Source organism: Malurus melanocephalus, unplaced genomic scaffold, assembly GCF_030028575.1.
Source record: "Malurus melanocephalus ecotype Western Australia unplaced genomic scaffold, MMel_1.1 scaffold_12, whole genome shotgun sequence".
In the NCBI taxonomy this organism is placed as follows: Eukaryota; Metazoa; Chordata; class Aves; order Passeriformes; family Maluridae; genus Malurus; species Malurus melanocephalus.
The window spans coordinates 1,563,592-1,576,854 of record NW_026623244.1 but is presented as its reverse complement, the minus strand read 5'-3'; the positions used below and the strand labels follow the sequence as shown (position 1 = coordinate 1,576,854).

Sequence of the window (13,263 nt, the reverse complement as noted above, 5' to 3'; positions counted from 1 at the left end):
TACTTCACCTGATGGATTGCCAGCATAAACACTTCCTCTGCTCCCAGGTAAAATCCCATTAAATCTTTGCCTTCTGCTCACATACATGYAAAGACGACCCATCACATGAGGTGATGAGCAGCACAGCAGCATTCTCATTTGCCTGTTAAAACCACAGCTTGTTTTTATGCTTATATGYTTAGGACAGCAAGGTAAATACTCATGCTGCACAAACAGCCTGTTACACCACAGTGCACCTGAGCACTTCACCTCTAAGTGTGCAATGTCCTTTATTATGACATGAAGCATCTGTGGTAAGTAACTGGCTGAGGAAATTCAGCCTTTCAGGTACCAGTTCAGACACAGCTCCAAAGGACACAGGTTCAAAATTAACTGAACAGTGCCTGTGATCACCCTGTACAAAATKTGCAGTCCTAGAAGCTGCCCCAAACACCAGTGTCTGTCAGCATGGTGGTACCGATGTACCCTGTGAAGGAAACCCTCAGAACCAGCCTCTGCTGTACACATAGATCAGCTTATCACTGCTAAATCATAAGGGGCCTGAGCTTTCCCCTACCAAAACCACTTGAGGGGCCTCCACTGATATTAGGAACAGCTCCATCTGTGCTGTATTACTTTTATATAATAACAATCTTACTGTTCCTTCATCACCTCAAAGTGGAGGGAATACGAACCTCGTGTACCGGTCACAGTTAGTGAAGAAATCCACCAGGCAAGCCAACAGGTAGGTCTCTGCAAGGAAACAGAGTGGGATTGGAACACAAGGATAACATCATACAGACAGCTAACTTTAGGCCTTGTGCCCAAAAGAAGAAAGTTCATGTAAAAAAAACCCAAACAGAAAAGCAGAGTACAACATCAGCAAAGCTTTACTGGCTTAAAAGGCACAGAAAGAGGCCCTCACTGGCTCACATTAGACTCACCTGGTAGATTGAATAACGTGTTCAAAATGTAAAATCTATCTGTGTCATCCCTCTGGATAAATTTATTTGGATATTGCTCCCGTGTTTCAGGCCTAAGAATAAATAAAGTGGAGAAGAATGAAACCACAAAACATRAGGAAGATAAAATGTGCTGACCTGCAAAACAGAGTTGTAGCAGAGTCTGCTAACCAAAGTCTGCTGTGCTTTAATCAACATCCAGCTTTCCCACATGCACTGCTGGCACAAGAGCAAAAGTGCATCCAGGGGTGTTCAACACCTGCGCTGACTCCGGCAGAGCCACGACAAAGCCCTCACTGCTGAGTCAGCGAACTGAGCAGAGCCCACACAGGGACACAGAGTGGTCCWGAGTCCACAGCTCGACCTTAAGCCCCATGCTGCCTGCTAGGAGGGTGCTTTAAACCATCTACACTTTCATTGTTTGCTTGTTTTAAACTCTCCCCCACTTTCCATGTGTTGCTCTCCACTCCCCCAGCAGCTCTCAGCCAGAGGTGTGCCGGGCTCTGCTGCAGGAGGCTCGCTCGGGGCYCTCTGCAATTCCTCAGCAGGGTGCCAATGCCTGAACTCATCTCATCATTCCGGTTTCCTTAATTTCTGGAACTTCTAAAGATCACTTCAGGCTCAAAGAGGAACCTRAGTGCGCATACAAGAGCTTTTTCTAAATTTTGGAGTCCTGATGTAAGGACTTGGGAGGCCTGCAATGACAAAGTTTGTCACCCTGGAGGCCCTGAGCTCACCTTTCGTTCAATCCATATGCCCTTGCAGCAGGTATGTGGGAGGGCAGATTTGCTGGGACACAACAGGCACATGGCACTGCAGTCCTCTCTGCCTCCTGAAGCACCTTCTCTGGGACAAGAGGAACACAAGCAGCCAGGGAAGGCTGCAGGAAATGGCATGCCGTGCTCAATTCTGACACTCTCAAAGGTCAGAAACACAATGGGGTAGAGCAAGCTCGCTCTTACCCCAAGCCAGCTCAGGCCTTTAAACTTTTTTAGCAATGGCTGTGGAGCTGACAGCCTCATGGGCACAAATCCTCATGCAATGGCTTCATTTTCACTGACAAACTCTGACGTTAAACTGAGCCAGGACAGGTGAAGAACAGCCCCTGGATGATCCCATCAGCTCCTCCCCACAGCACACGTTCTTCTATTCCCAGCACATTACAGATGTGCCTGTGGTGGCAAAGTCCTTTCCCTTGTAAACATCTGGGCTGCTGCTGTACCTGAGCCCCTCAATGCATCCCAGTTAGTCCTGAGCTGTAGGTACACATCATATGCTGTGAGTGAAGTCCCTGCAATTCCTTACACAATGAGCACGCCGATGATAATTGACTTTATAGTGTATAAATTAAAAAGAACAGCCAAGAGTCTGCACTCACCCTCTGAGGAAATTAAAGCCATGTGCACACACTAGGAGGTTCCCATAGGCATCAACTTTCAGCAGGTTTCCATAGTGGGTGTCAAACACCAGGCCTCTGTTAAGAAAGCAATTTAGGATATGAAGAGGCAAGTGCATTAAGGGGTGACCAGCAGCTAGAACAGCTCTAGAACAACTTTGCTCACTTGGTGTGGGACATCAGAACAGAGATGCTGTCATATTCATATGGGGTCCCTACTGTCCCTTTTAGCTGGCAGCAGGTGAGCAACCAGAGCCCAGGATCAGCAGGTGGGAGAGTCCCCTGCCCGGAGAGGTTCAGCTGTGCACGTACCAGGGGAGCTGTGAGCCTCTTCCACGGGATCACAGACCTGACACCTGTGTTTGTGGGTCCCTGACACCCCTGTTGGGCTGCAGGGAACTCTGAGGTGTGATACAGGAATTTCTCTCCACTTTTTCATCGCTCTGTCACAGACAAAGCCAGATGGGGTGTGTAACCATGGCACAAAATGCTTTGGACATTCCCAGTTCTTACTCTGGCAAAACTCTCACTTGTCTAGCAGCTTGCATGTGGAGAATGCAGCCTTCCCACAGAGATATCCCTTCTGTCCCCTCCCTGGGATGAAGACAGTGGATTTAATAGAGTCCTCATCACAGGCTTGTGAAGGGCTATGCCTTGTTACAGGCAAGGGCACAGCCAGCAGCAACTCCTGGTGTAAAACACGCTGAGAGGAGGGAAGGAACAAAGCTGCCAGACTGAAACTGGAACAAACCAACAGACCCTCTAGTCCAGTATTTTGTAAGGAAACCCCAAAGGAGTCAAAGAAGCCAAATCCAGCAGAGGCACAAGTGGAAAGAATTTAAAGGTGCAGAGTTAGAATAAAAGCTCTGTTTAAAATAAACAATGCCCTTTTTACCTCTCCCATCAAAAGACAAAATGTAGGAATTTAGTRACTTTGCACCATTACCTTAGTTCAAAGTTAAGAAATCAAGCAGTTACTAAATCAAATGCTTTTGACATTTGATTCATCTAGACAAGTGAACCRGATTGGTCCCACTTTTATTCTTTTTTACTGTCAGCTTAATTTTCAGGATGTCTTACACACCAGGACACTACTAATTAAAATCATTTAAAAAAATGTTCTGAGACATCCCAGCAGCCTCTTGGACAGTAATGGCTCCTTCTCTGCCTGAATCTGATTTYGCTCCCAATCCAATTGTATCTCTGCTGTCTTTGCTTTGAAAGACTATTTTTAGACCATGTTTTCAGTAGGGTTTTTTTCTTGCACACTCCCTCTTTGCTGGCAAGGATTCACATGTACAAAGGCCCTCCACATACTGATCACATACAATCTTCTCCCTTCCCCACGATCTGTGGTCAGCCTCAGGCTTCACATCCACAWCTGAAAACCTGGCCTCACATGTCGCCTGTGAACTCAACAGAACAAGTATTCAAGGCCTCAAGYAGGCAGCATCAGTATCTGTTAGTCATTTACCTGGTAGGGAATGCAGGATCATACACAAAATTGAGCAGCTCATGAGGGTATCCAATGGAAACTAATCTTTCTACGGTCAGGTCAAATCCAAGAGATTCGTATTCAGGGGATTTATACACTGTACCAAGATGAGATTTCAGTTAGAAAATTTGAAAACAGCTAGGGGGTTAAACAAGAAGGCAATTAAAAGTAATGTACCCATTCTCCCTCCTCCCTCCTCCATACACCATTCCCTCTTTTGCTACCTCGGGTCCCCCAGCCCAGAGCATGGTGGAATTAGCTCCTTCCCCAGGGCTGCTGCAAAGCAGAGCTGCTGTTTGAATTTCAGCAGCAGAGTGCACCAGATGAAATATCTATCACTTTATCACAGTTCTCTGCATCAGGAAAATGTATTTCAAAAAGCAGCTCCTCTCCCTGCAGTCCTGTTAAGCAGATGCATRAACACTCCCGTTCCACCTGCTCCAACTGGGCTTTGGTTTGCTGTGTTTTTGCAAGGCCGATAAAGAAACCAATAAATTGTGAAAGTACACGTATTGGAGGTTAGAGAGCCTRAATTTCATCACTTCTGTGCTACTATTAGTGCTCTGGACACAATCCCAAAGCTTAGTATTGCTCCAGATTTCATCTCAGGGGAATTAATGTTCGCTGCAGACTAAGTTAGCTTGAAGGTAGAGCTGTCAAGTTAACATATGATTTGTTTGTTAATAACACCATATGGTACTGTAAAAATCTGTTCATTATTACCCTTGTGTATCAAAATACTGCTTTTTAAAGCAAGCTCACTGCTCTCACRTGTCAGAGGAGCTGCTCATCTGGGACACACACCTTCCCTTCATTCCATGTAAAAGAAATGGAACTCTTTCAACTAAGTCATTCCTACCATGCAGCCTCTCTTCTTCCTGCAAATGACCTTCCCATGTACTGAAAATGTTACTGTTTAATCAGATCATTAAATTAACATCTAAAAGGCAATCAGGACAGATGGAAATCACAGTGTYTCTCTGGCAGTGTGTTTACACTCGCTGCATGTCTGCAGAARCCCAGAAGATAAGGGRCTAATGTGCATGTGTCAAACACTGAGACAGCTGGGCAGTTGCGAGACTGACCGAGGATTGTTGGTAATAACAACCAAGGGTTGTTGGTAATAACATGTTGTGAGAAAGAACAGGATGTGGCTGGAGAAGGGGGCTATGTGGAGGTGAGGGCTGCACTTTTCTGGGACAAATGTCCTTGTTCTGGGTCCTGGAGATAAGCCCAGCACAGCTCAAGTGAAGGAWTGAGGTTGAGAAGSAGGCATGGACTGTAGGGGGGAGATCAAGACCACCCAAGACCCAATTTCAGGAAGGTCTGTAAGAATGGAGCGGACATGGTAACTGATTTCCACACAAAGCAAGAACCCTGTTTTCAAGGTGGGGACAAGTGCTTTATAAAAAGGCATCCCCACAAAGMCCAGGCATGCATGTGCCCCAGGACACCCCATCAGCTGGATCAGCGCTGMTGCCAGGACTGGTGATCTCTTTTTCTTGCTTTCTTCCTTTCTCTCTCTCTCCCTCTCTTTCATTCATCTCTCTCTTTCTCTCTTCCCTTTTACCCCATCATTTATCCAAAACCTTCTGCTGTGTGCTTATACTAGGAGGTCAGGGACTAACATACCAATTTTCACACCAAGTGTGTAATTTACTAATAAAACTTCTTGTTCATAAGCTTTTRTGGATCCTCTGACTTTTGTCACTCCTTACAACCATGAGCACCTACAAATCTTGGGTACTCCCTTCCCCTGAAGAATGGGATACCCTAATGTTGCTGTCTTAAACTAGTCCTAAGACAAATAAATACAATAAATACAACCCTTCACTGCAGTGAGGGTTACCATGGGTTCAATGGGYCCAACTGCCTCAAACACTTGAATATTTCAAATTTAGCTGAAAATGTGCAAGTTACACRGACAACTCATTAGAAGAAAACTGCTTTTCCTGAGAAAGATCTAACACATCCGTGGGCCTCAGAATATATAATCATATACATTGTCTATACTGCCCAGGTAATCACCAGCACATACATACACTGTGGGATACAGAAGTTCAATTTGAGAGGAAAAGCAAATATATAAAGTACTAAAAAAAAAAAAAATCAAAAAGGCAAGGACTTTAAGATGAAATAACTGTCAAAAGACTGAGATCAYAGTACCCATGACAGAGGGCTCCTGTATCTCTTAATAATTTAAAAAGTACCAGAATCCCAAGTGTTAATTTTCCCCATTAAACTAACAGCATAAAAATGTAATAAGCAAACTTGTAATAGTCTTAAACAGATAACTAAAATCAATAAAGTTATCAAATCATCAAGCAATATTATACCAATGGCAAACATCAACAACATGATACAACATTCAATGCACGAAGTCTTTTCTGTCCTTTAGGAAATGAAAGGATTGATTGAGCTATAGATAGGAATAAGCAATCAAAAAATACAGCTAATGAAGAAAGCAGTGACTGACAAGGCAAYTCAGGGGAGTGAGCTGGAGTTGGAGGGAGCAATAGGCAGTTAGGTGGATGAACAAAATTGTGAGAGTGACACCASAGCATCATCTGGAACAAGGAATTCCTCTCATTCAGGACAGCAAAGGCACTTCCCAGGGAAAACGCTTATAAATACACCTGCACGTATTCTCAGAATGTGAAAGCCCTGCAAAATTCCCCGTTATGTGAAGCAGACTCCAATGCCCCGCTCTGCCCATGAAGCTGCTGCACTACTTCTTCGCCTTCTGGGAATTTGACCATGTTATCAGCTTAATCCATAAAACACCACTTTCAAACGAAACATTTATTCAAGGAAACCCTTCTCTTTCTAAACTCACCAACCATGGTGATGCTGCCCACACACATGGAGCACACTGGCATCTCTGGACAAGCAGAAGTGGTTCATCAACAGCTCCAGCAGAGCCTTTCCACAGAAACTGCAGGGCTTCCTGATGAGCAATCTCTGTATCTTGTTAACACTCCACCAGCTGTGTGGGACACGAGGTCAGCTGCTCACAAAATGCCCTCACTCAATTTATTTCTTTGTGTATTTGCATCTCTGTCTTAGAAAAATCACCACAGATCTCCTTTCAACTGTCCAAGGAAACAAGCTGAAGCACCATTAGGAAAAAGACTGAAGAAGAGGTATCAACCTCAGCCTTCATCATCCCAAATCTCTGCTGAGGCAGTACATTAGACTGATCAGGATTAATCGAAATGTTTCTTTTGGGGGGACAGCTGTTCTCCTTAATTCTCAAGCCCTAGATTTTGCTTCCTTGATGTCTCTTTGAATAAAACTAAACTATTAGCTCATTCTTGCCTCAGATCCCATCTCTATTTTTCTATTACTCCACAATATCTGGAAAATGAGAGCCTTCTTCACATATGAACTAAACAGATACACAGGGAACTGCACTTGTGAAAGAGACAATAAGCATTCTCTAGTTACCAGCATACCTACTGTTCCAGTTAACCTTTCCTTTAATTAGAYACACAGCTGGGAAGAGACTGAGAGCCCCCTGAGCCCACCTTGACAGCACCCTACACCACAGCACTGGCTGCATCARCTGGAACGAGCCACAACCCCCTGACATTTCTCATAAGCTTGTTTGAGTAACAGGAGCTTCCTCTGGGCAAACAAACCATCCACCTTCTCAGATCAAGTACGGACAGGCTGACATTGCTGCAACTGTGGCAGCACATTTGGGGAAGATACCCCAGTTACAGGTGTTGTGAGATGAAAAAATGTATTTCAATATTGTATTCAGGGCTCGTTGTTCTCTCTCATGTCTTGTTTACTTCAGACAGCTGTGAGGAAACAGTAGAGAGGACAGAGCAATATTTTTTTCTGCAGCTGCATGATGAAAAAATGGTTTTAAACTGCTGGAATATCCCCTCCCTCAGACCTGGGTGCTGAATYCTGGTATCTCTGATGGATATAATTTGTGTGTCACTGCAATGCCATGAATTCAGCTCTTTGCCATGTGGCATCTCCATGCTCAGCCCTTTCACCCAGCTGAGAAGGGCCCGGTCTTCAAGTGCCCCCAACTCTGTGACAGGGGAGGAGGCAGAGCCACAAACACATTTKCACACCATCCTTGCCCAACACACAKGGGATGACAGTAAAACCAAAGCAYGTGCTACAACTTACTCAGATTTCTTTTTCTTACTGCTTGATGGCCACGTYTCTGCCACCAAGCCAAGTCCCCAGCTCCAGAGGAATTGTTATTTTAATAGTCCTGTTCCAACACAGGCAAATCTTCAGCAGCACAGGGCAATCAGCACCCAGTGCTCATGGATTATGCCACCAGGGTGGTAAGAAAACAACTCAATGTTTTAAAAAAAACAGAAGCCAGTTGACAGCATTTCAGCTTCCCCTTAACAACATCATTTGGCTTAACAATACACCATTAAAAGGTAAAATGCAGTACCCCGGAGTGAACACTGCAAGCCTTCGGGTCTGTGATGAGTTCGGGTGTCCCTGACTGACACAGGACATGCTAGGAGGGAAGCTGGTCTGGAATGAGCAGGGGTTGTGCAGTAAGGTATGCAACTCTCATGCATTTGTGTGGTTGTGTTTACCTTTGCTGCCAAGACACATACAGTTACAAGTTTACAGCCTTCCTGAAAAGGAAAAAAAAAAAAGAAAAAGAAAAAAAAAAGCTCTCTACAGAGGCTCCAGCTAATGCAAAATGCTGCTGCCAGGATTTTAACTCACATGAGGCAGATGCAGATTCAGTGTGTCACTCCAGGCTTGACGGAGTTACACTGGGCTCCCCTGTTAAAGAAAAAAATCAGACTGATTTTAAAACTGCAACAGCTCTGTGCCATGTGGGACTGTGTCTGCTGGAGCTCTGTCCTCTGGTAAGCTCAGAAGCTGGCCTGGCAGTTATTCCAAATACACTTACAACTGATTTACAGAAGAGGCACAGTTGGTAATCGTGCATCCTGCAGGCAAAATTCTGTCCTCATATCCACAAAGCAGTCTTAGATCATCAGCTCAGGGATAATTAGGAGGAAGAGGCTACAAGCACATTGCCCAAGTGACACAAACCGTTCATGTTTCTCTCAGACGCAGAGCAACTGGCTCAAGAAAAGGCCTCGTGGTTTTTCTGGAGCTTTACCATTATGGTCCATTCCTCAGTCAGTGACAAATTACTCCTTTCAGGACACRCACTTTCTTTCACACTATAAAATGTCTGCAAGTGTCAATGCAGGGGACTTGGGAGACTGAGTGAGGAGCTACTCTAGGAACCTGAGAAAAGAATTTTGCCCTACACCTTGAAGGTGCTCCCAGTGAGAGCCACGCACACCGGCTCAGTCTGATGGTGCATGTCAGCATTCAAATGTACACTTGGACACGCTTTTGCTTGGGCTTTCATGGGCAAAGCATTGCAGGATAAACCAGCACCAAACCTGCACACAGAGCTGCACTGCAGTGCTCTCGCTGGCAAGCACACACAGGGAGAACAGCRGAGCTATATGGCAACTTACGGTATGCACAGAGTAATCAAGAATTATCTTTGACATCCAATTTGCACTAAATTACAAAGCTGAACCCGTTGGAATGATGTTGCAAAAAATGGCCCACARAAGTATGCAGACCTCCTGGAAGGCTTCTCTGAAAATAAACGTTTAAAGCCTGTTTTGTTTCAAAATGAATAGCTGGGGAAGGCTGTAGTGCATGTGATGGCTCTGCTTAAGCTGSGGGGAGAAGAAAGCCCTTCAGGGGCTGCCCGTATCTTCCCTTGTTTCTCCTCCACACACACASAGATTTCAAATTCAGGCAGGGCAGTTTCTCACTGAAGATGTAACATGGTTTGTTCCAGGGCTTGCCATCACTTCTGACAAGGCACTCATAGATCTTAGGAGAGAAGCAGGAGTTGGGAGTTAAAAAATGAGCCCTTTTTGCACTGCTTCAGTCATCTCCATTTTGTGAGATGTATTTGCTGTCTCAAATTGCACACCTGCAAGCCAGTCCTGCATGCCATTTTATTTCCAACCACAATGGATTTGGTGCTGGTAAAGCCCCTGAATTGGGAACAGTGACAAGGCAGCTTTGAGGAAACAGCTCCCCTTCAGCAGAATCCTGGTTTAGGAAGAGAAAAACAAGCTCGGGTGGTTGTTGCAACAGAAGCCTGCAGGGAGAGCAGCTCCTCTGGGCAGAGAGGCAGAGCCAGAACCACTAAGGGATGACCTGAAGTGTCACTCATGCCTGCCTCTGGTTCTTCCCCATCTGCCACTCTCCTAGGACGCCCTCCCAGCTCCTGAAGGAGTTTCATCCCTTCCATCAGCCAACTCCKCACCTGCCTTCTCTCCCTGCTGGAACACAAGAGCAGCCCAGGGAAAGGTGCTTGCAATGCCCCTCAAAACAAACCCRGCCTGGAAGGGCACTTCACAGGAGCAGCTGCTTCCTGCAGGTGGTGCATCCCCCTCTGATCCCTCGGGCACTGTCTGGATCCTTCCCCACACAGGTGCTGAGAGAGAGCACTGTCTGTGCTGCTGACTTTCAGGTGTCCAGATAAGATCAGTATTTCTTAAACTAGAGGTGATGACCTCCTCCAAAAGGGTTGCAAAAAGCTTTAAACAAATACTCAATCTTACAAATGTTACCAGCTCTCTGGGTTCTCCAGAGGTCACACAAAGACAGATAAGGCAAAATGTGRGCAGACAATGCACAGGGTTTTGCCTTTTCTCTGAAGCACAGGAAATGCTGCCCAACTACTTAAAGTCTTGAAGAAATGAMAGTAAAATAACTGAAAACAGGTTGTTTCGGTTGCTGGTTATTCCCCAGTGAGTAAGCCATGCAAATCAGGCAGTTAGGGGCATACARAGGCAGGTGGAGAGCTGGTACCCAGATTTATAAGTCTCATGCACAACATGCATAATTAAGCTTGTGCAAATACATTTCTGAAATTACACAAACCTGACTTAAAGAGCAGGATCAAAGTGCTGCTCTGAATTGCACCACAAACAGGTAATGCAAGTATGTATTAGGAACAGATTTGTATCAGTGTTGGGATGACAAAAACTGCTTAGTTAAAGCCTTGAGGACGGAGATCCMCTTTTACAAAGCTATCTCCAGTAACAGTACAAATATCAATGTTTCCTGCCTCAACAACGTCTGTCAAATGAGATCCTAATGTCCCAAAACAGGACAGAYCTATCCCCAGAGTTCTCCATTCAGGCAATATCTCCTCTGCACATGGCCCCAAAGCCAGGCATTTAATGTCCACTACACTGTGTCTGTGACAGTCACCCCTCCACGACAGCACCACCACTGGTTATTTCACACAAGCTCCAAATACTCATCCCATGGCACTTCTGATCACCAGACTTGCTACTCCAGCTGAGAATCCAGAGGGAAACAGTCAGTGGCCAGTTCTGGAGGTGTTTGGGACACAGGTCATAATTGCAAAATAAATTCCACTGAAATAACAATACCAATTAAATGCACTACAAAGCGTTAGGCAAGCATTTCACACACTGCCATAGKTTGGGGAGAGTTCTGTCTCAGCTGTAGGGCCGGAGGTCTGAGGATCCCCAGGRGTAACCAGGAAGCGAGGAATGCTATCTGACCTCTACACACTGACCCTCCTTTCAGGGTATCTATCGTCAAAACTCGTTACAGAGCAATGCCACTTTTAGGATACAAGTGGGAAAGAGGAGGATTTCTGCTCTGGCATACCAATGACTTCAGCTTCYGTGTTACAGAACTTTTCTAATCAGGCAGGTACTGTCAGACACTGCCACTGAAACACAACAAAAGGGAAATGCTAACACTCTTCAAGCTATGCTGCTCTCCATGTTAAAATAATTCATTACTTACACAGGAAGGAATCTGAAATGTCGTSTTTGAGTTTCACACCTGGGTGTTAACTACCCTCAGTTTTGACAGTGGAGTCAGACTGCTCAGCTCTGACGGGAGCCCAGACTCACGCTTGGCTTGCACAGCCTGGCAGGGTGCTGTCACTTTGCACTGGAAATAAAGCTGAGGATTTTCTTTCCCATGAGAACCAGAAGCCCTGCAGAGGTACCTGTACTGTGGGACACTCTGTACAAACACTCAGCTGGCTCGGTTATCCCAGGAATMGGGATTAGCACAGACCTCCAGATCCCCTTACCTTGCATCTCTTTTTCCAAAGACACACCAAATGTTACCTCAACTCCTGCCACAGCCACTGCAGGGAAAAACACTCCTGTTTAAAGCTCTGGTGTGTCCAGCAGTGGTGTGGGTCATCTCTGCCCACGTAAACACGTGCCCTGTGTGCAGGCAATGGAGTGGAGCACCTCTGTGCTGTGCTGACCTGGGAGCTCAGTGAGTGTAAACAAACTGACAGAGTGGTAAACGTGCCTAATTGCAACCACAAGAAATCCCAAATGAAGCCCATGGGACAACTCATCTGTTTTCAATTAGGAACGTGGTGAACTTCTGACTTGCCATTTGTTTATGAACTCGGCTGAACTGTGACCATAAAGGGTTTGTCTACAGTCAAAATGAGTTGAAAACCAAGTAGGAACAGACTCCAGTCCTCTTGACTCCTGGGGTTTGATTTTAAACACTAAACCATAAATAGAAACGTACGGTATTATGCAAAGCAGAATTGTAGCATTTCAGCCTATATTTAAATAGACTTTTTGTAATACCAAACAAAACAAGTAGTAACATTMTGCTTTGTTTCTTTGAACTTTTAATTTTTCAGTCTATATGAGAAGAAACTGCTGCCATATTGAGTATAATTTTCACTTACCCAGAGAAACCTTTTCAAACACAGAAGTGACGTGTTCAGTAAGACAAAGCTTAGCTTTTAAGCACACTTTAATATTTAATGTGCCTTTTCTCTTTCACKAAGAACCATGTGTTAGTAGTGATCAGCAAACAGAACCTTGACAAAACCTCCAGGTGCATCCCAGGATACTTTTGTTTTCTTAACACACAAGCTGCTCTGCCGTGCATGAGCAGCCAGTTCGTGCACTGCGCCTTTGTGCCCACAGATGTTTTTGACAGTAAATCTGATAACAGGAACTAAGGCAAGGGTCACTAATCATCTGAGGGGTTGAATCTTTTGGACGTAAGCTTCCCTGGCACCCTTTTCTGGCGATGCCAAGCACAAGGTTTGGGTGGAAAGCAGCGCTCCCCTAAGGAGCAGCACCAGCAGAGCCCACAAAGCAGCGACGCACCCACTGCAGCCTCAGAGCAGTGGAAAATTCCTTACCTCTAATGCTCCTGCAAACATCCCCAAGCGCACAGCACAGCTTTCAGCTCTAAAACCTCTAACCTGGAACTGTATCAGCTCCCTTCTCCCGCTCTGCATGCTAACAGGGTATGGAAAGCCAGGATTTGTTGTGGCTTCAAGGACTGACACAGCACTGTGTGTGCAGCCTGGCTGTGAATTACTGGGTCTACACTTCAGCTTGTTTTTAGTGCTGCGT

General features: G+C 45.3%; 1 protein-coding gene across 2 annotated transcripts in view; it reads right to left on the bottom strand.

Moving 5' to 3' along the window:
• Positions 1 to 13,263, bottom strand: part of NT5C2 (5'-nucleotidase, cytosolic II) — a 51,438-nt gene that overhangs the window by 8,897 nt on the left and 29,278 nt on the right. For both annotated transcript variants that reach the window (XM_057379631.1, XM_057379623.1), the window contains 4 exons: positions 3,812 to 3,929; positions 2,320 to 2,415; positions 924 to 1,015; positions 675 to 732 (listed from right to left, as the gene is read on the bottom strand). In XM_057379631.1, coding sequence (XP_057235614.1) covers positions 675 to 732; positions 924 to 1,015; positions 2,320 to 2,415; positions 3,812 to 3,929 — 364 coding nt within the window. The remainder of the gene's footprint in view (positions 1 to 674; positions 733 to 923; positions 1,016 to 2,319; positions 2,416 to 3,811; positions 3,930 to 13,263) is intronic.